This window comes from Tachypleus tridentatus, chromosome 9, assembly GCF_004210375.1.
Source record: "Tachypleus tridentatus isolate NWPU-2018 chromosome 9, ASM421037v1, whole genome shotgun sequence".
NCBI lineage: Eukaryota > Metazoa > Arthropoda > Merostomata > Xiphosura > Limulidae > Tachypleus > Tachypleus tridentatus.
Window position 1 is genome coordinate 6876882 of NC_134833.1, and position 20945 is coordinate 6897826.

Here is a 20945-nt window from a genome sequence, read left to right on the forward strand (position 1 = left end):
AAAGAGATGAAATTCTGAGCTTTCATTATCTTACAAAGTGATAAAGGTAATTCAGTAATAATTATGGACAAACAAAATTTAGTAGAAAGTTATACTATTCTGATTAATAAGTTCATATTATTCTCCTGTTACTCATTCCATTAACTCAACAAACTTCTGTTAGTATTAAGAAAAATAGAATTTCTTCATCCCTGAATCATATGAGGTTTTCAACATTGATAAAGAAAACTGACTACGTCACACATACCACGTGACTACCTCGTACATACCACACGTTTTCACTTGGATTCCGCTTCTTGTATAAAACTTTTGTTTCATCAGGAATACAAAACATTTAACAGAATTCACTCGTTATCTTCAACTTCTAATCAAAATGTTCATTTTTCAGCTGGTAACATTATTTCTTCTCTTCACGCAAGTTTCGGCTCAAGAAACTTCTGTGTTTGTGAATGAAATAGTTTTTAAATGATAAATAAAACTTTCAATATTTCTAACAGGCTTGACCACTAATGCTTATTAGTAAATGTTTGACACTGCCAGCCACATCAGGTTAAGGAAAACCTGTTATCTGTTAGACTAACATATTTATATTATATGAACATTTATTTTTTAGGAATACTGTTTCTGATGTCTTATTCTACAGGGTTTGGCAGGTTTCAGTGGCTTCTATTGCTGGTGTGTGGAATGGCTAATGCTTCTGATGCTGTTGAGATACTGTGTGTATCATTTCTTCTTCCATCTGCTGAGTGTGATCTTCATCTTACATCATCAGACAAAGGATGGCTGTCTGCTATAATTTTTATTGGTAAGGTCATCACTGTATGCATGTGCTAAGCTGTTTGGAAAATAACATCTCCTCTTTTGTACAGCCTGTTTTATTAAAACAAAATGTTATAGGTCTAAGAATCATATAGGTGTTATCAAGCAACGTTTGATGAAACACTTTATTTTATTGGAACTTCCCTTACAGAACTACTTGCACCATAAATGAGGACTGATAGTTTTAAACCTTAAAGACTGCTAAGTTCATCATTGTGTTATGAGTTTTGGATAAGTTTGTGTTAAACAGATTGATGGATTGGTGGATCAAACAGGAATGTAGCTCTCACAAGTCTAGAACATTTCACTGTTTAATATTACATGCAGTGTTTTATTATAATTTTCACTTGAGATGAAGCTAGAAAGATGGAGGTGTTTACAATAAACTTTTGTAGCTCTGACGTTCAAATATTACATGCAGAGTTTTTCTATAATGTTTACTCTAGATAAAGTAGAAAGATGGAGGTTTTTACAATAAACTTTTGTAGCTCTGACAGTCAAATATTACATGCAGAGTTTTTCTATAATGTTTACTCTAGATAAAGTAGAAAGATGGAGGTTTTTACAATAAACTTTTGTAGCTCTGACAGTCAAATATTACATGCAGAGTTTTTCTATAATGTTTACTCTAGATAAAGTAGAAAGATGGAGGTTTTTACAATAAACGTTTGTAGCTCTGACAGTCAAATATTACATGCAGAGTTTTTCTATAATGTTTACTCTAGATAAAGTAGAAAGATGGAGGTTTTTACAATAAACTTTTGTAGCTCTGACGTTCAAATATTACATGCAGAGTTTTTCTATAATGTTTACTCTAGATAAAGTAGAAAGATGGAGGTTTTTACAGTAAACTTTTGTAGCTCTGACGTTCAAATATTACATGCAGAGTTCTTCTATAATGTTCACTTGAGATGAAGTAGAAAGATGGAGGTTTTTACAGTAAACTTTTGTAGCTCTGACGTTCAAATATTACATGCAGAGTTCTTCTATAATGTTCACTTGAGATGAAGTAGAAAGATGGAGGTTTTTACAGTAAACTTTTGTAGCTCTGACAGTCAAATATTACATGCAGAGTTTTTCTATAATGTTTAGTCTAGATGAAGCTAGAAAGATGGAGGTTTTTACAATAAACGTTTGTAGCTCTGACAGTCAAATATTACATGCAGAGTTTTTCTATAATGTTTACTCTAGATAAAGTAGAAAGATGGAGGTTTTTACAATAAACTTTTGTAGCTCTGACGTTCAAATATTACATGCAGAGTTTTTCTATAATGTTTACTCTAGATAAAGTAGAAAGATGGAGGTTTTTACAATAAACTTTTGTAGCTCTGACGTTCAAATATTACATGCAGAGTTTTTCTATAATGTTTACTCTAGATAAAGTAGAAAGATGGAGGTTTTTACAGTAAACTTTTGTAGCTCTGACGTTCAAATATTACATGCAGAGTTCTTCTATAATGTTCACTTGAGATGAAGTAGAAAGATGGAGGTTTTTACAGTAAACTTTTGTAGCTCTGACGTTCAAATATTACATGCAGAGTTTTTCTATAATGTTTACTGTAGATAAAGTAGAAAGATGGAGGTTTTTACAATAAACTTTTGTAGCTCTGACAGTCAAATATTACATGCAGGGATTTTCTATAATGTTTACTCTAGATAAAGTAGAAAGATGGAGGTTTTTACAATAAACGTTTGTAGCTCTGACAGTCAAATATTACATGCAGAGTTTTTCTATAATGTTTACCCTAGATGAAGTAGGAAGACAGACGTTTTACAATAAACGTTTGTAGCTCTTACAGTCAAATACTATACTCCAGAAAAGTGGTAACTATAGACTTTATTAAAATTAAATCACACTGATATTTAATGCATTTGATACAGGCTGTAAATAATTATGGTAAAAATGAAATTACTACTGAAAGCTAATTAATTATTTTGCAAATTAATTCCATGTAAAAATGTTTGTCTATCTTAACTGGTAGACTTAGAAAATGTTGCAAGCTGTTTTTACTGCTTTGTTCAACTATTCTTCTACTGATTTTAAAGAAAGGCTTGAAGTTCATTGTGAAAGTAAGTGAACTTAATGCAGAAATAACTTTGGAGTGAAAGAGGTCGTGTGGAATTACATTTCTTAAGGTATTGTCACTTTACATGCATTGTTATAATTAAAAATATAATTTTTGCTTATTGTGAGTGTTGAAGTCACCTTATTTTACTGTCAGGTTTTATGTTGTTGTGTTTTTAAACATCAGGTTTTATGTTGTTGTGCTGTTGTAGTACCAGATTTTGCTGCAGGTTTTATGTCGTTGTATTGTTGAAACCACCTGATTTTACTGTCGGGTTTTATGTTGTTGTGTTGTTGGAGCCACCTGATTTTACTTGTCAGGTTTTATGTCATTGTGTTGTTGAAGCAACCTGATTTTACTCTCAGGTTTCATGTGGTTGTGTTGTTGAAGCAACCTGATTTTACTCTCAGGTTTCATGTGGTTGTGTTGTTGGTGCCACCTGATTTTACTGTCGGGTTTTATGTTGTTGTGTTGTTGGAGCCACCTGATTTTACTTGTCAGGTTTTATGTCATTGTGTTGTTGAAGCAACCTGATTTTACTCTCAGGTTTCATGTGGTTGTGTTGTTGAAGCAACCTGATTTTACTCTCAGGTTTCATGTGGTTGTGTTGTTGGTGCCACATGATTTTACTGTCAGGTTTTATGTCGTTGTGTTGTTGAAGCGACCCGATTTTACTGTCCGGTTTTATGTCGTTGTGTTGTTGAAGCGACCCGATTTTACTGTCCGGTTTTATGTCGTTGTGTTGTTGAAGCGACCCGATTTTACTGTCCGGTTTTATGTCGTTGTGTTGTTGAAGCGACCCGATTTTACTGTCCGGTTTTATGTCGTTGTGTTGTTGAAGCGACCCGATTTTACTGTCCGGTTTTATGTCGTTGTGTTGTTGAAGCGACCCGATTTTACTGTCAGGTTTTATGTCGTTGTGTTGTTGAAGCGACCCGATTTTACTGTCAGGTTTTATGTCGTTGTGTTGTTGAAGCCACCTGATTTTACTGTCAGGTTTTATGTTGTTGTGTTGTTGAAGCCACCTGATTTTACTGTCAGGTTTTATGTCGTTGTGTTGTTGAAGCCACCTGATTTTACTGTCAGGTTTTATGTTTTTTTTTCAGTTTCATGTCTAAGATGATTTTGCAGCCATGTACTGTTAAACCTATTGTTTTTTAATATTTAGGTATGATGCTTGGTAGTTACATATGGGGGATGCTAGGTGATTACTTTGGTCGTCGGATGGTTCTTGTGGCTGCATTACTTGTTAATGGAGGATTTGGTTGCTTGTCCAGTTTATCGCAGCAATTTTCTGTTTTTCTGGTGATTCGACTTTTCAGTGGATTTGGGTAAGTAAATAGAATCATGAATGATTACAGTGTCATTTGTGAAACTAAATTATTTGTTGATTCATCCATTGCTGGTTAACTTGAGTCACAGAAACTTAACTTCCTACACATTGTATTTGTAGTGGTTTGTTTAATGTGTAACTTTTAGAAGCTACTCTGTCATAGGACAAAACACCAGAAAAGTAACATTAATTCTTTAAACTCATCCATTACAGGTTAGGTAGAATCCACCCAGCTCACAACTGTGAAAGTATCTATATGAGTAATTACACTATGATTTTTCATAGTATATGCATAGTTTTGCAGGCTTTTAGTGAACATTGCAAGGCTTTTGTACACACATTAATATTTAATAAATTGAGACTTTTTAACTTAAGGTTATCTTATGAATATTTTTCTTTCAGAATGTTGACTGTCCAACATGCAGAGTAATTTTCATTCTAAGATTAAAAATACTTTGAAGAAAAATTTCAAATTTCAAATTTCACATCTTTGTAACCTCCAGATGATTAGCAAATGTTTAAGAAAAACTTCATATTTTATTCATTATTTTCACTATTGAATTTCTGTACATGTTTGGTAGATTTGATCATTCTTGTAACTCCCATAAAAAAAGTAGAAAATATTAAAAATGTAACCATCAAAGTGGTAATAACAATGACTTGTGGACATTTGGTGTGAACAATCTGATGATGGATTTATCTGCTGTTGTGTGTTGGAAGATCAAATATGACAGGGCCCAAACATTCTCTCTGAACTTTGCCATGGTTCCTACTTAAATTGCTGAGTCTTCACTGGCTGACAAGGACTTTGTTCATCTTTTTCCACCTCTAGAGTTTGCTGACTATTATGTTCCCTATCTGTGGATTCCCCTAGGTGTAATTTGTGTTGTTTTATTCTTGTCACATTGCCTGATATTTGACTTGTTGCCATTTTATTAACCTCGCACTTCTGTGAGGAGGTTAGCTTCTTGCTCTATCCCCTCACAAAAGACTTTTGATCAGTGTGCTATTTTTCAATTGGGAGGACTATACATTTCACTTATAAGCATTTTTAAAACCTCTTTTTGGAGAGTGGATCTTGAATCTACTGTTACTTTTACACATACCCTTCTGGTATCCCTGTTCCTTGCATCAACTCTCAAAGGATTTACAGAGATATCCTGAGGGATTTTGTTGATACCCTTCACCTTCTCTCCTCCACTTTACCCCATACTTTATCCTCAACTCTGGTCTTATATGTGTGGTTTCTTTGTTATTGGGACCTTATGGGTAGGTAGTTTTGACTCATCCATTTTACCCTCTATATATTTCAGGGTCTTGTTTCTTTCTCCTTTTCTGAGGCTTCCTGTATTTGTTGTAGTCTGACAATATCGAGCCTTGATTGATGTCAGCCTAGCTGCAGTCTACTCTTACAATTTTGGTAGCCTGTTTGTCTCTGTTGAACCCTCTTGTTCCACTTATTTCTCCCAAAACTTCTCATTCCTTCACTTTGGAGTATTTAGTTTAGTGTATTTACTTTAGCATTTAGTTTAGTTTATTTCTTTGATGCAGTACCATCTATTGCCACTGGTACCTGTGACTACTCTGAGGGTTTGGGTTCTGTTGGAGCTTGACTGTTAATGTTTTTATATCACTGGCTATCCTTGATCAATAGTTGCTACAGGTTCTTTCAAAAGGTTTAATTATTCAGTTTCCTTTTCCTTCCTGTCTTTCAATACCTATTTCATTTCCTCCTCTTTGAGATCTTGTGACATGCCTGCATCTTTCATAGGTGGTTCAGAATTTACTTTGCATCAAGCAATAAAATCAGTTTCCCATCTCTTTGAAGGTTTTTCTTCTTGGTTTTGTTCCCACAACAACTCTGGATTGACAGTCGGTCATAGATACCTTGCCTCAATTGCTTCATCGCTCTCCCCAAGTTCACTGAGGAGTCTTTTTTGTCATTGGGATGGGTCTTTTAACCTGATGGTAGGTGTAGATAATGAATATCTCTATTGCCTACCTCCACATCCCATTAGCACTTCACTTTCAACCTTTTTAGTTTTTCCATTTCAGGGTGGTTTACCTATTTCAGGCACTCCCTTTGGACTTGACTAGACTCCGTAGTTTTTTGTCACATTGTATGTGCTTTTGCGTGTTATTTTCAGGCTTTGGTTATTCCATCATGACATGGACATGTGGCTCCTTTTAGCTCATTTCAAGCAGGAATTAACCTACCAAGTTTCTGTGCAATGGGGAGTCTTCTTCAACACCAACATTACTTGCACTCTACCTTTTCCTTTATGGCTATGTTCCATTGATCTTTTAATACATTGTGTTCTCTCAGCTTGGTCAATTATTGCATGTGATGGAATCTTGCAAATGATCCTCTTTCACTACAGTTTACCATTCTTCTTCCATGAATGATGATCTGCAGCAGTGGCTAGACCAGTGGTTCTTAACCTTGTTGGAGGTACTGAAACCCAGAAATTTTATTCTTGCATTCACTGAATCCTTTGTGATTAGAAAAATAAAATATGATTTTTTCAAATTCAAAACATAAGTAGATATTTTATTAGTGCACAAAATGAATCATGCTTCAGTTGCACACAATATCACTGTGTTCAAAGAACAAAACTAACAAAACATGAATTTCACACAAAAACCAAAACATAACTCAATGAATATTTGCTGCAAATCAATGTGACTTTTGCTGTTGCTTTTCAGAGACAAGTTCAGAAATGCACAGCTTCACCTTGGCAAGTGCCACTCTCATATCATTTTTGCAGCAAGTCTGTTCCTTTTCTTAATTTTTATGTCTATCATTCTCGAAAAGGATTGCTTACAAAGATACGTTGTAACAAACGGTATGAGTATCTCAAGGGCTTTCTTAGCAATAAGAGGGTACGCTACAATTTAATGACACCAAAACGTTGAGAGCGTTGTTGTTCTGAAAAGTTGCTGTTGAACCTGGCTCTGCTGAAATTCAATGATTTCATCGAGGTATTCATCATTGACATTTGCTGTCACAACACTAAATGTGAACAGCTGTCTCACCCATGCTGGATATGACTCTGTGGTGGGGAAGTATCCATTGAGAGACTTTGCGAGCTCATCTAAGAGCATGGCAATTGCTTGCTTCAGTTCCCCAGGTACAGAAATGTCTCCGATTTCAGACACATCTTCGATCTTACTTACACAGTCGTCCAGCAGGGGAAAGTTTGCGAAGTTATCATTCTCTGTTCGTCGTTTCCATAATGGTAGCTTTTTTTGAAAAGCCTTCAGGTTTTCTTTTGCTTCGATGATGTTGACTGCACTGCCCTGCATCTGTTGATTGAGATGATTGAGAGCATTGAAGATATTGGCCATGTATGCCAAAATGAGAATGAACTCAGATTTTTCAAAGCAATCTGCATGACAGTGTTGATGCTCTCGAAAAAACAGGGCTAATTCCATACGCATGGCAAAAACACGATTTAGCACTTTTCCCCGGGAGAACCACTGAACATTAGAATGGTACAGAAGTACCTTGAATTCAGAGCCCGTTTCATTACACAGCTCTTTGAAGATGCGATGCTTCAAGGCACTATTTCGCACAAAGTTCACACATTCCACTACAATTTTAATACTTCTACTAGTTTTGAAGGCAAGGTTTTTGTTGCCAATGCATGCCTGTGCAGAACACAGTGTGTTACAATGATGTGTGGTGCATCAGCTTTCACCAGCACACCAAAACCAGAGTTTCATCCCAGCATGACTGGAGCTCTGTTCAAACAAATTGCAGAAACCATATCTCACGAAAGATTGTTGTCTCTGAAGAAGTCATCCACAAGTTTCTTTACGTCGTCTGCCTTAGTTGTTGTTGTAAGAGGCTTACAAAATAAAAAAATCTTTTATCTCGTCGTTCTTCACATATTGCACGAATACAACAAGCTGGCTTAGATTGGAAACGTCGGTGGTCTCGTCGAATTGAAGGCTGAATTTTGCTGGGCTTGAAATCAGTTCTGCAACTACTTGAGCCAAGATGTTATCGCTCATGTCATCTATTCTGCTGCTGATGGTGTCATTTGAAAGAGGAATTTGGGATAACTTATTTTGAGCAGCATTTCTCAGCATGATTTTCGCCATCTTCAACACAGCTGGTTTTAGAGTGCTTCACCAATGGTGTGTGGTTTGCCCTGCTTTGCGAACAAGTACGCAACTTCGTGCAATGCTGTGGGGATCGGTTTGTGGATGGGTACAAAGCCGAGAACAAGTAAAGTAGCCTTTTCATCGAACCTGGCTCTCTTTACCTTGAATTCAACAAGCGTTGTGTTTTTGTATTTCCCATCTCCATCCAGCTTTAGGGAGTGTTCTCTTAGATTTGCCGGTACTAGACTAGAATTGCTCAACTTGGCATTGCAAATCATACATTGAGGACGCTGACTCCCATCATGTTCCATTATACACGTGAATCCATATTGTACGTATTTGTCCGACCACTTTCCGTTTTTGCTCAACATAGTTAGTATGAAGGGATTGAAAGCTTAGGAAAAAAATCACAAATGATGCACGATTACTCCAGTCACAAGTTGACTGCTAAGCGCACGAAGTTCCCTGCAGCACAGATATTAAGGCCAAGTGATGTGACGTGATCAGCTGCAGCCAATGATGGCAAAGTGGACCATGACGTCACGAATCATACGAGTGGGGTGAACGGAACAGACACGCACACAGTGTGTGTGTCTTGACCTCCACCGAACCCATGAGACTGACTCACCGAACCCCTGGGTCATAAGGCAGTGGATGTGTCTGATTACACATCTGCTTATGGAGACTTCCATTCAGGAATGAATGGCATGGATAAATCACCATGAAGCTTTTGGCCATTGGTCTGCAGGTGATACTGTCTTATTGATTTTCTGGGCCATTGGTCTGCAGGTGATACTGTCTTATTGATTTTCTGGGCCATTGGTCTGCAGGTGACACTGTCTTATTGATTTTCTGGGCCATTGGTCTGCAGGTGATACTGTCTTATTGATTTTCTGGGCCATTGGTCTCCAGGTGACACTGTCTTATTGATTTTCTGGGCCATTGGTCTCCAGGTTACTGTCTTATTGATTTTCTGGGCCATTGGTCTCCAGGTGACACTGTCTTATTGATTTTCTGGGCTATTGGTCTGCAGGTGACACTGTCTTATTGATTTTCTGGGCCATTGGTCTGCAGGTGACACTGTCATTGATTTTCTGGGCCATTGGTCTGCAGGTGACACTGTCTTATTGATTTTCTGGGCCATTGGTCTGCAGGTGACACTGTCTTATTGATTTTCTGGGCCATTGGTCTCCAAGTGACACTGTCTTATTGATTTTCTGGGCCATTGGTCTGCAGGTGACACTGTGTTATTGATTTTCTGGGCCATTGGTCTGCAGGTGACACTGTGTTATTGATTTTTCTGGGCCATTGGTCTGCAGGTGACACTGTTCATTCTGCTCCTTTTCATGTCCTGATTGCACTCCATTGACAAGAATATTCTTGGTTTCCAAGGCTCACCTAATTACTATTCTTATCATTTGTCCCTCTTCCTATGTTACCCTCCCTTCTATGTCAACCTCAGCTCCATGCTCTATATCTCAATCTCTCTGTACACCTTCAGGGAAAATGGTCGAATCAAAGGAGCTTACTGGGAGGTGTACCATTGTAGGTAGAAGGTATTATGTTGCTGGCCAGTTGGCAGGAGATTTCCTGCTGACTAGTCTTCTGTGGTTCAGGTGGCAGCAGAATTTCTCATCTGGCTCTTTGACCATGGGTATTTGGTCTCCTCACTTTCTGGTGGTTTTGGGTGATCCCCTTCCTATACCCTCTGTTTTTTCGTTTTTACTTCCCCTATTCTTTTCATATGTTCCTTGTGGATTTAGAGGCATTCTAGGCATCCCCCCCTTCTGTATTGAGTCATTACTGTGGTCCACCATGCTTTGTCTTTACCTTTGTTTGCACCACTCTCCACATGTTCCTTGCTTCGTTTGTCCATTAAGCCTTATTTGCTTCTTGTCTTGGCTTGGGGATATCACGGGTCTGATTTATTTGCTGTTCATGCTTCACAAATGCATTTCATTCTGTCTTTCTTCTCATTTCTCTTGATCACTCCTTTATTCCTCTATCTGAAATGGCTTGGGAGGGTTGTTCCTCCTTTTCTCCTATTTCATACTTTTCTATCTGTTATATTTACCCAGTGAGGGACTTCAGTTGTGATGTTGCATGTACAACTTTCCTCCAGGGTACATGCAGTGATCTTTATAATCCCTAACAGTAATCTTCACTTCATGATACTTCCTCTTCCTCCTTACCAATTGAGCTCACTCTTCATCCTGTACCTTATTCTATTTTTCCTCCCATCCTGTCCATTTTTTCACATGTTCCCTTGCTTCTTGTCTTTGTCATCCATTAGAGGAGATTCTCCATGCTGGCACGTGGACCATGCCCAATATGTTCTTTTCCCACTATTTTCATCACATCACATCAAGGCTTCGTCTTTCACTTGTGACCTTGCTCCAAATTTTAGTGAAACTGTAACTTGTAATTTTTGTTTATTTTCCTCTTCTTCAGGAGCTTTCTTTCTTCCCTTTTACACTGTGGTGAGTGGTGCTTGACTAGGCATTCTTTAACTTCTAGTCCACACTGTAAGCCTTATAGAGCCGTGCTGTATCATTCTTGGTTCCACATGTTCATGTTCCATAAGAATGTTTGAAGGTTACCTATCATCACGATAATTGCTTCAATAACATGTCCATTCTATACCGTATCATCCATGAACTGCATGGGTAAAGCAGAAGATAGTTACCCATCCCTGCCATGTCTTGAATGAATAACTTAGTATGGTCTGCTTTCCAAAATAGGGTTTTATGGTCATCTGTTGTACTGTTTCTAGTGATTATGTTCCTCCTGACTCTAGTGCATTTTCACTCTCCTTCTTTAAGTAGAGTATGGGAGTTCCTACTACTTTCATTGACAAGCTGCTGAGGTGGTTAACCATGGGACATCCTCCTGACTTGGTAGGCCTGGCATGGCCAGGTGGTTAAGGCATTTAACTTGTAAACTGAGGGTCGTGGGTTCAAATCACCATAACTCCAAATGTGCTTGCCCTTTCAGCTGTGGGGAAGTTATAATGTGATGATCAATCCCACTATTCGTTGGTAAAAAAGTAGCCCAAGAGTTGGTGTTGAGTGGTGTTGACTAGCTATTTTCCCTCTAGTCTTACACTGCAAAATTAGAGATGGCTAGTGCAGATAGCCCTCATGTAGCTTTGCACAAAATTTAAAACAAACCAAACCAAAATCTGAACAGGTTCCCCAGAAATGTTGGCTATAATCATACAGTTGAGAAAAGGGTAGTGGTGTTCTGTTGGTGTAGATGCGAGTTGATCCATCCACTTACTGGTGACATTAAGGTGACAAATCAAACCTTGTGACCTCCCTATACTATTTACACTTTCAATGATATCCACAACCACTGGAATTGATGTGGCTGCCTTATACCATTTTAAGTACTTTGGAGTTGATCTGTCATTGAAATGGTTGATGTGGTCTCCTACTATTGTTTATACATTCAGTTGAGTTGATCCATCACCTTACTGGTTGACCTGTTATACATTCCATACTGACAGGAGCTCACCTCTTTTGACTGGTAGCCCTCAACCTACCTTTGCCTGGACTTTGGTTCCTACTATAGAGGTGTTGGATTTGAGTGAATCAATCAACATAAGTCTTCGCACATTTTTAATCCGTCTCTCGATGCAGGATGGCCAGTCCTGGATTGGTGTAGGTGTTGACCCTTGTGTAGTACCCATTAATTTGAGTAGGTCTTGATCCCAATTACTGGGTTGGAGGTGAAGATGGTATGATCCTCATCCTACCCTTGTGGATGTCAGTACCCTTTAGAGATGTTTTGAATGTAGTTCACTTGCTGAGTACAGTCTGATGCACCCTAGAAACTCTACAGCTTGTGGTTTTCACCCTTGTGTTTTACAAATTATGCACAAGGTGAAGAGTATACCTGGCTTATAAGTAGTGCACTTCCTCCTCCTCTGATGTCCAGATTTTTTTCTTTCATGGTCAGGAATATCCTTTGGACATTTTCTGATTTGTTTCTCTTATTCTCTGGCATTGGCTCTTCTTCTTCTCAGTGTGGTGTTGTAGCCAATTTATTGAGAGGAGGTAGCTATTATATTGAAAGTTATAATTTTCTTATACTGTAAACATATTTCCAATAGGAACTTACCTCCTCTCACATTCCCTTCTTCTTGGGTGCTTACACCTTCTGCCAAGTTTCGAAGTGATGGTTCAGTGGAGGGAGTTGTATGCATCATGTTAGCATGAGCTTACACCTTCTGCCAAGTTTTGAAGTGATGGTTCAGTGGAGGGAATTGTATGCATCATGTTAGCATGAGCTTACACCTTCTGCTGGTCAGTAAACTAACTGGTTTTGTTCTTTTATTTAATGGTGAAGAAACTTCCATAGTTAATATTGTTTTATCATCAGTTATAAAAATTGTGATAGTGACACTGTTGAGTGGGCTACATTTGTTGATTTCTGTTGTAGTAAAGAGCTTTTTTTCTTTAGTTTAGAAAATTTATCATTGTGGAATAATAAATATTTAAAACATTGGAACTTTTGATTTCTGTCCATTGTTTGATTCATACCCAAGTTTTTTTCCCAGGTTGTAGTTTATTCTTTACCACCTGTATTATATTACATCTTCCATTCAATGTTATAAATGAAGTCTTTGAACACTTGTATATTATGTGACTTACAACTATAGAATTCATGATATACTTGTAGTATTGAGAGACTTATAGAAGACTTTGGATGGTTGTAGAGAACAGATACTCTGTGGTGTTGTCTTAACTTGTAAGTGTAGGAGACTATATACCAGTGGTATTGTCTGACTAGTGACTGTACAAGACTATTATATTGTCTTATTAGTGACTGTAGAGTACTTTCTGTTGTATTGTCTTATTAGTGACTGTAGAGGACTTTCTGTTGTATTGTGTGACAAGTGACTGTACAGTACTTTCTGTTGTACTGTCTGACTTCTGACTGTACAGTACTTTCTGTTGTACTGTCTGACTTGTGACTGTACAGTACTTTCTGTTGTACCTGACTTGTGACTGTAGAGTATTTTCTGTTGTACTGTCTGACTTGTGACTGTAGAGTGATTTCTGTTGTACTGTCTGACTTGTGACTGTAGAGTGATTTCTGTTCTACTGTCTGACTTGTGACTGTAGAGTACTTTCTGTTGTACTGTTGGCTGGTGACTGTACAGTACTTTTCTGTTGTATTGTCTTATTAGTGACTGTAGAGGACTTTCTGTTGTATTGTGTGACAAGTGACTGTACAGTACTTTCTGTTGTACTGTCTGACTTGTGACTGTACAGTACTTTCTGTTGTACTGTCTGACTTGTGACTGTACAGTACTTTCTGTTTTACCTGACTTGTGACTGTAGAGTATTTTCTGTTGTACTGTTTGACTTGTGACTGTAGAGTGATTTCTGTTGTACTGTCTGACTTGTGACTGTAGAGTGATTTCTGTTCTACTGTCTGACTTGTGACTGTAGAGTGATTTCTGTTCTACTGTCTGACTTGTGACTGTAGAGTACTTTCTGTTGTACTGTTGGCTGGTGACTGTACAGTACTTTTCTGTTGTACTGTCTGACTTGTGACTGTACGGTACTTTTCTGTTGTACTGTCTGACTTGTGACTGCAGAGTGATTTCTGTTGTACTGTCTGACTTGTGACTGCAGAGTGATTTCTGTTGTACTGTCTGACTAGTGACTGCAGAGTGATTTCTGTTGTACTGTCTGACTAGTGACTGCAGAGTGATTTCTGTTCTACTGTCTGACTAGTGACTGCAGAGTGATTTCTGTTCTACTGTCTGACTAGTGACTGCAGAGTGATTTCTGTTCTACTGTCTGACTAGTGACTGCAGAGTGATTTCTGTTCTACTGTCTGACTAGTGACTGCAGAGTGATTTCTGTTCTACTGTCTGACTAGTGACTGCAGAGTGATTTCTGTTCTACTGTCTGACTAGTGACTGCAGAGTGATTTTTGTTGTACTGTCTGACTTGTGACTGTAAAGTACTTTTTGTTGTACTGTCTGACTGGTGACTGTACAGTAACTTTTTGTTGTACTGTCTGACTGATGACTGTAGAGTGATTTCTGTTGTACTGTCTCACTTGTGACTGTACAGTACTTTCTGTTGTACTGTCTGACTTGTGACTGCAGAGTGATTTCTGTTGTACTGTCTGACTTGTGACTGCAGAGTGATTTCTGTTGTACTGTCTGACTTGTGACTGCAGAGTGATTTCTGTTCTACTGTCTGACTGGTGACTGCAGAGTGATTTTTGTTGTACTGTCTGACTGGTGACTGTACAGTACTTTTTTGTTGTACTGTCTGACTGATGACTGCAGAGTGATTTCTGTTGTACTGTCTGACTAGTGACTGCAGAGTGATTTCTGTTCTACTGTCTGACTAGTGACTGCAGAGTGATTTCTGTTCTACTGTCTGACTAGTGACTGCAGAGTGATTTCTGTTCTACTGTCTGACTTGTGATGGAAAGAGTGATTTCTGTTGTACTGTCTGACTTGTGACTGCAGAGTGATTTCTGTTCTACTGTCTGACTTGTGACTGTAGAGTACTTTTTTGTTGTACTGTCTGACTGGTGACTGTACAGTACTTTTCTGTTGTATTGTCTGACAAGTGATTGTACAGTACTTTTTTGTTGTACTGTCTGATTGGTGACTGTAGAGTATTTTCTGTTGTATTGTCTGACTAGTGACTGTTGGAGACTTGATATAACTGTGCTGTTGTCCGAGTTGGAATTATAATTGTAACTGTTCTGTTGTATGATTTATTACTTTAGAAGATCTGGTGTATTTATTGTTTTTTCTGACTTATGACTGTCGATGTTTAGAGTAACTGTTGTTTTTTTTAATATCTGTTTATCTTTAACCAGCTGTGTCCATTGTTTCAAACAGTGTATATTACATTTCATTTATGTGAAGTATGTTGTAGTGTAGGAGGTAGCATCCCAGTGGTGTGGTCCTACTTTGCTGAATTCCAGACTGAAGAGAGTCGGCCCCATCAGATGTGCTTGTTAGCATCATTTTGGATGGTTGGAAATATTGTAACAGCAGGTGTGTTATTTGTTTCCTTAGAAGGAAGTAAACAGGAGTTACTAAGCTACATACTATCATGAGTAATATTGTGCTCTATTATATATTTTATATATTAATTATTTTATGGTTTATTTTGTTACACAGTAAAATCTGTCTTAGGCAGAATCGCACGGGGCTGAGAAATTTTCCAGGTTAGACATAGTGAACATGCATTTCCTTAATTGTATATAATTTTTTACCAGAACGTTATACTTGCTTGACTCAAGGGAAGTAAGACGTTTGTGAATAAAGTTATTATACTGTTTATGTTATATTTATTAGAATAAGAACAAAAGCAGACATTCAAAATATACACAAGTATACAAAATCTTTATCAAATTTATGTCCAATTTCAACTGTTTCATCTTTTAATGGGTTTTCTCATGAGGTTAAAAGAAAACACCAATTCTACAGCCTTGTGTATTTTTGCATACAATTTGATAGTGTTAATATTATTTAAACACTTGTGATGAATTAGGAATTTCTATTTCCTCACTATCTTTTCCATTTTTTGAATCTCTCACATTGTTATCATCTTGATTCTGCTACAGATTTTAAATTAGTTTCTGTTAAAACATTCTAATCAACATTCACAAAACTTTCACAGAATCATCTGCATCAATCAGAGTTTGGATTTCACTAGAATCCCTATAACAAACAACCTTTAAAAGAAATAAGGGTGTTTATTAGCTTTTTTTTAAAAATAAGGGTATTAAGTAAACCCTAAATTTTAAAATTAGGGTAGATAGGAATTTTTTTTCATGAAAATTATTTAAAGAGTATAATTTTGCAGTTAAAAGACAAACATATTTCTACAAATAATGAATGTATTTTAACTGCAAAAATAATAATAGCAGAAAAAAGAACAGAATATATTTAACCAATACTTACTGTAAGAAAATGTCAGGGAATTTATTAATATTTAAACAAATTGTTAATTAAACAATAATTTATTAATATTTAAAGAAATGATTAATGAAATAAGAAATAAATAATTATCAAAAACATTTTTTCCATCTTACTCAGGTTCTAATCCTACTTGTTCATAGGTGAGGTAGATGAAAGATAGTTAGAAAAGATATCTTATAAAAGATAGCCTTTTATAAGAGACATCTTAAGATAATGCTGCAAAATTTTGATAATTCTGGCTTGTGTAGGTTTCTACCCTATGTGGTTTCTGGCTTAAATGAGTTTTACTGTGTATATATTGTGGTATTAAAAGTGACTTGTAATTTATTATATCATATTATAATGACAGAATATATCTCAATCTTATAATGTCTTTTCAAACCACATATTTGTCTATTTTTAAATAACTAACCTTCTATCTTGAAACTGGCTATATTTCTGTCGTTTGTGTTTAACAGGTTTTGTTTCTTTGATAATAACTGATTTCATGTCAATAAATTTTCTGTTCATTATTTCTTAAGTATATATTTTGTGTATACCTTGAAAGGTTCTTGAACATGTCATATAACAGTTAACATGTCTTGTTTTTATTTTTTAGGCTTAGCATGGATTATTATTCCTCTGAACCATGTCGGTTACTTTTCTGATGATTTTGTTTTTGACTCATGGCGAATCTTTGTTGTAGCTTGCTCCAGTGTTGCCATAATCGCGGCTCTTTGTTTGCTTCTGTTTCCTGAGAGTCCAATGTTTTTGCTTAAGGTTAGTGTTTGTTTTGTAGAGAACAAAAACAAGGATAAGTTATCTCTCATGTTTAAGTTATTGTTTTATAATGATAACTTACAGATATTAGTCAAATGTTCAGAAAAGTAATTTATAGCTCCAGATTAGCAACTGTCATTCAACTTACTATGGTTTTATTTCTAAATTCAGGACACACTGGTTATCTGTATTACCACAGTATGTATTCAGGCTAAAGTGTGTAACTACAGCACATCAGTATGCAGCCCCAGAAGGAATATTTCCAGGTTATAGATAAGGGTATGGATTTAGTGTACCTGAACTTCTAAAAATTATTTAGCAGGAGCAATGTACAACACTTTTTAAGAAATTGATCTCTGTAAGTGTGTGTGGGGGGTATATGTTAGATAGAAAATGGAAGAATGTACAAGTTGTTATAAATGTTCTGTCAAACTGGATTGATGTTACAAATAGGATACTTCAGGGGCCAGTGATGGAATGAATTGGATGAATAAATGGAAGGTAGTGTTTTTGTTGTACTAAATGCAAGGTATTGTCTGTGGGATGTCATAATTTCAGTAAGTATAATTTTGCTGGACATAAACGTAACAGTGTAATGTAAAGAATCAATCTTGATTGATCATTCTCTTAACTCTCTCAACATGGGCTTGGTCTATTTGACCAACCACGTAACCACTGTGTACTCATTTAAAGTCTTTAAAGATTTGACACTTTCAACTTTTAATATAGTCTGTTTATCTTCATAAAAATTGTCAGTCCTTCAGTTAACGTTACAAGTATTTCTCATACAAAATTCATATATTTTAGTGAAGTATTTTTAATAAACTAAAATAAATTGTTTTTCCATTAATATATTGAGTATTAATTTTGAGTAGTCTCTGTGCAAAGTAATTTTCATGTTGAGATTAAAAATACTTCCATTACAGTACCTTCCTTCATTTACAAGATTAGCTGTTCCTGTTTTGTGCATTCCTCTATATGCACACCTTTTATAATGCATGCGACTCCCTCTACGTGCCTCTACTTAACCATCACTGCTTTAGTTCGAATGTCTTTTATTCTTTGTTGTTCCAGTTCTACTATGGAGTGGTTTACCTTTATTTCATTTATTGTATTTCATTTATTTTCAAGAAATTTTCACTTTTATTTGAAAGCATTTATTTACTTGTGTCTTGCTGTCAGACCACTTTAATGGCAGGCATGAATTCTGAAGTAAATTTTACCTTTTTGGGACCGTCTCATTTGTATTGTGCCATACTTCAGACCACAGTTTGCCATGCCTTGTCTATTGATCCAAGTCCTTCCCTTTCATGTGATTCTGCCTTCCAACCTGATTTAGGTTTTCTTCCATCCCCAGGTATTCAGGTTCATGCTGAGTGTTTTGTTTCCTGAATGGTTGACTGCTCGTAAGCCTTGTCCCCTATTGGCTTCAAGTTAGTCCACTCTCTCATATCATAGGGCAGACTGTTTTATTTGGATCAGTAATTGTTGGGTTGAACTCTGCCTGTGTGAGGGAGCAGGTCCTCAACTTCTCATTCATCAAATGTAGCTAGGACATTGTAAAATTACATCTGAATTCGAAATCCAGCATTTTTCAGTCTTAATGTATGATATTATAGTAGATAACCTGGGTGTGGTAGGGTAAACTACTATAGTAATGATAGATTGTGTTAGCAGTACCTACTATTTTATCAAATTGTTTTAGCTTTTGTATGTAGAAAACATCATAGTTCAAGTATTAAATTAGGGACTGTAAGCATCTCTATATGATATAAACAATTTTTAAAGTTTTACTTATCCTAAATAGTTTTAAAGAAAGTGTTTATGTATTGGTAAATATTGCTGCTTGGTTACTGTCTGTGTTCCAGAAAGGAAGAGAGCATGAGGCAGTAGCTGTGCTTGAAGAAATGTATCGAAAAAATAATCCAAAGATGTATGAAACAGTTCCTTATCAGGTATGGGACATGGTCACATATGTGTACAGTTATTAGAAACAGCAGTTTGTTAATCCTATGTGAATGTAAAAGTGTGTATATGGGACATGGTCACAATGTTAATATGTGTACAGTTATTAGAAACAGCAGTTTGTTAATCCTATGTGAATGTAAAAGTGTGTATATGGGACATGGTCACAATGTTAATATGTGTACAGTTATTAGAAACAGCCGTTTGTTAATCCTATGTGAATGTAAAAGTGTGTATATGGGACATGGTCACATATGTGTACAGTTATTAGAAACAGCAGTTTGTTAACCCTATGTGAATGTAAAAGTGTGTATATCACAAACTTTTTACAAACTTTCATTCACAAATTAATTAAAGTATTTCACTATAGATGTACGTTGGTGAACTTTGCATCAAAACATGGTTAATAAATCAAATATTTAACTAAATACTCAGTTTTTGGGTGTATTATGTGATATTTGTTTGCAACTGTTGTACATTTTAGGTTGTTGGTACACATCTATTTGAGCTTCTGGGTTTGAATACAAATTTCAGAGATCTAAAGATATTTGAGTAAATCACATGTGCTATTCTTTATCCATTCTAGAAAGAAATGTACTTTTAATTTTCTTTCAACTTAGTTACAGATGATTTAACTACAGTGAGTGTTAGAAAAAACGAATTCATGATGTTAGGAAATGTTTAGGCTCAAAAACCATTTAAAGACAAAAGCTCTAAATCCTATTACCTGAATGCTTTTGAATGGTAGATTTTTCTTAATTAGAGCAAACTAATTAATAAAGTCCAGTTTTGGAAAATGTGACGGATGTAGAGTTTTGTATTTACTTTATCTTCAAATAAAGCTATTTACTTTATTAACTGTTGGAAAGGTCATATTTTAATGTAAGTTTGATCATTCATCAGTAAGGGAGCAAATAATTTATTTTTTTATTTAGGTGCTGGGCTTACATGTTGAGACTAATGGAGATTCTAACTCTGAATTAACTTTATCAACACGTTGGTTTACCTTTCTCATCAGGACTGCCCATAGTGTGAGTACCTTGAGTTTTTGTTTTAAAAACTGAAATAAGTCATTTTTAATGTAGTTGTACTTTAACTGTTGCTTTTCAACCTTGTTTTAGTATATTGTCCTTCTGTTGGTTCATTTTTTTGGTTTTTCAAAAGGTTGGTCAAGAAGTTACATTTTTGAAAACTGAACTGTTATACCTTCACAGACACGAATTATTTTAATATTAAACAGTGAAAGCCCTTCATCCTGAAAGCTCAATAGTAAGTATAAGGCCTTTTAGCACAAAAACTCAAGTTTCAGTACTCCTGGTGGGCAGAACACTGTTGTTTGTATAGCTTTGCCCTTAACAGTAAACAAGCAATGGAAACTTTTTCCTTCATTTTAAAGTTCTCTCTGATAGAATTTGTTTGTGTAACTGCTACAAAATATTTACAAATGAATTATTGATAATTAGTTTGGTACATAAATAAATCTGTTCTTGTTGTTATGACTTTTGTAGTTGTTTTCTGTTTTATTGTATAATAAACCAATTTCATTTTTGTAAATATGTTTTGGAGTAATCTGGTATAAAAGGATTATTTACTGAAACTCATATCATCAGTAATAAGAAAATAACTTTTATAAATAACATTATAGAAAACTGAATTATATTTTGTTTTGAATCTTTTTTTTAACCAGTAGAGGGACTCTTATATTTACTTTCATTTAATGTACTGAAAATTACTGTTATCGGGAGTAGCTTTATCTTCTATTGAAAATAAACTGTCATCCATTTTTGTGTAAACGAGCCATTTTTGCATGTTTATTTCACTAGAAGTTCTCGACATCAGTGATTTGTCTCAGACAGTTTTATAATAGAGTGTTGGTCTCTGGAATGGGATTCCTTCACATGTAGTAGAAAATATTAACATGTTT

At 35.9% G+C, this 20945-nt stretch overlaps 1 protein-coding gene across 17 annotated transcripts in view; it reads left to right on the top strand.

The window, feature by feature from the left end:
* LOC143224714 (synaptic vesicle glycoprotein 2C-like) overlaps positions 1-20945 on the top strand; it is a 43573-nt gene that overhangs the window by 14712 nt on the left and 7916 nt on the right. For 10 of the 17 annotated variants that reach the window (XM_076452929.1, XM_076452930.1, XM_076452934.1 and 7 more), the window contains 6 exons: positions 614-805; positions 4054-4216; positions 15246-15367; positions 16896-17056; positions 18925-19011; positions 19957-20052. In XM_076452929.1, the coding sequence (XP_076309044.1) occupies positions 614-805; positions 4054-4216; positions 15246-15367; positions 16896-17056; positions 18925-19011; positions 19957-20052 (821 nt within the window). Of the gene's footprint in view, positions 1-613; positions 806-4053; positions 4217-15235; positions 15368-16895; positions 17057-18924; positions 19012-19956; positions 20053-20945 lie in introns of all 17 variants that reach the window. The other 7 variants (XM_076452940.1, XM_076452938.1, XM_076452941.1 and 4 more) reach the window with 4 other exon arrangements.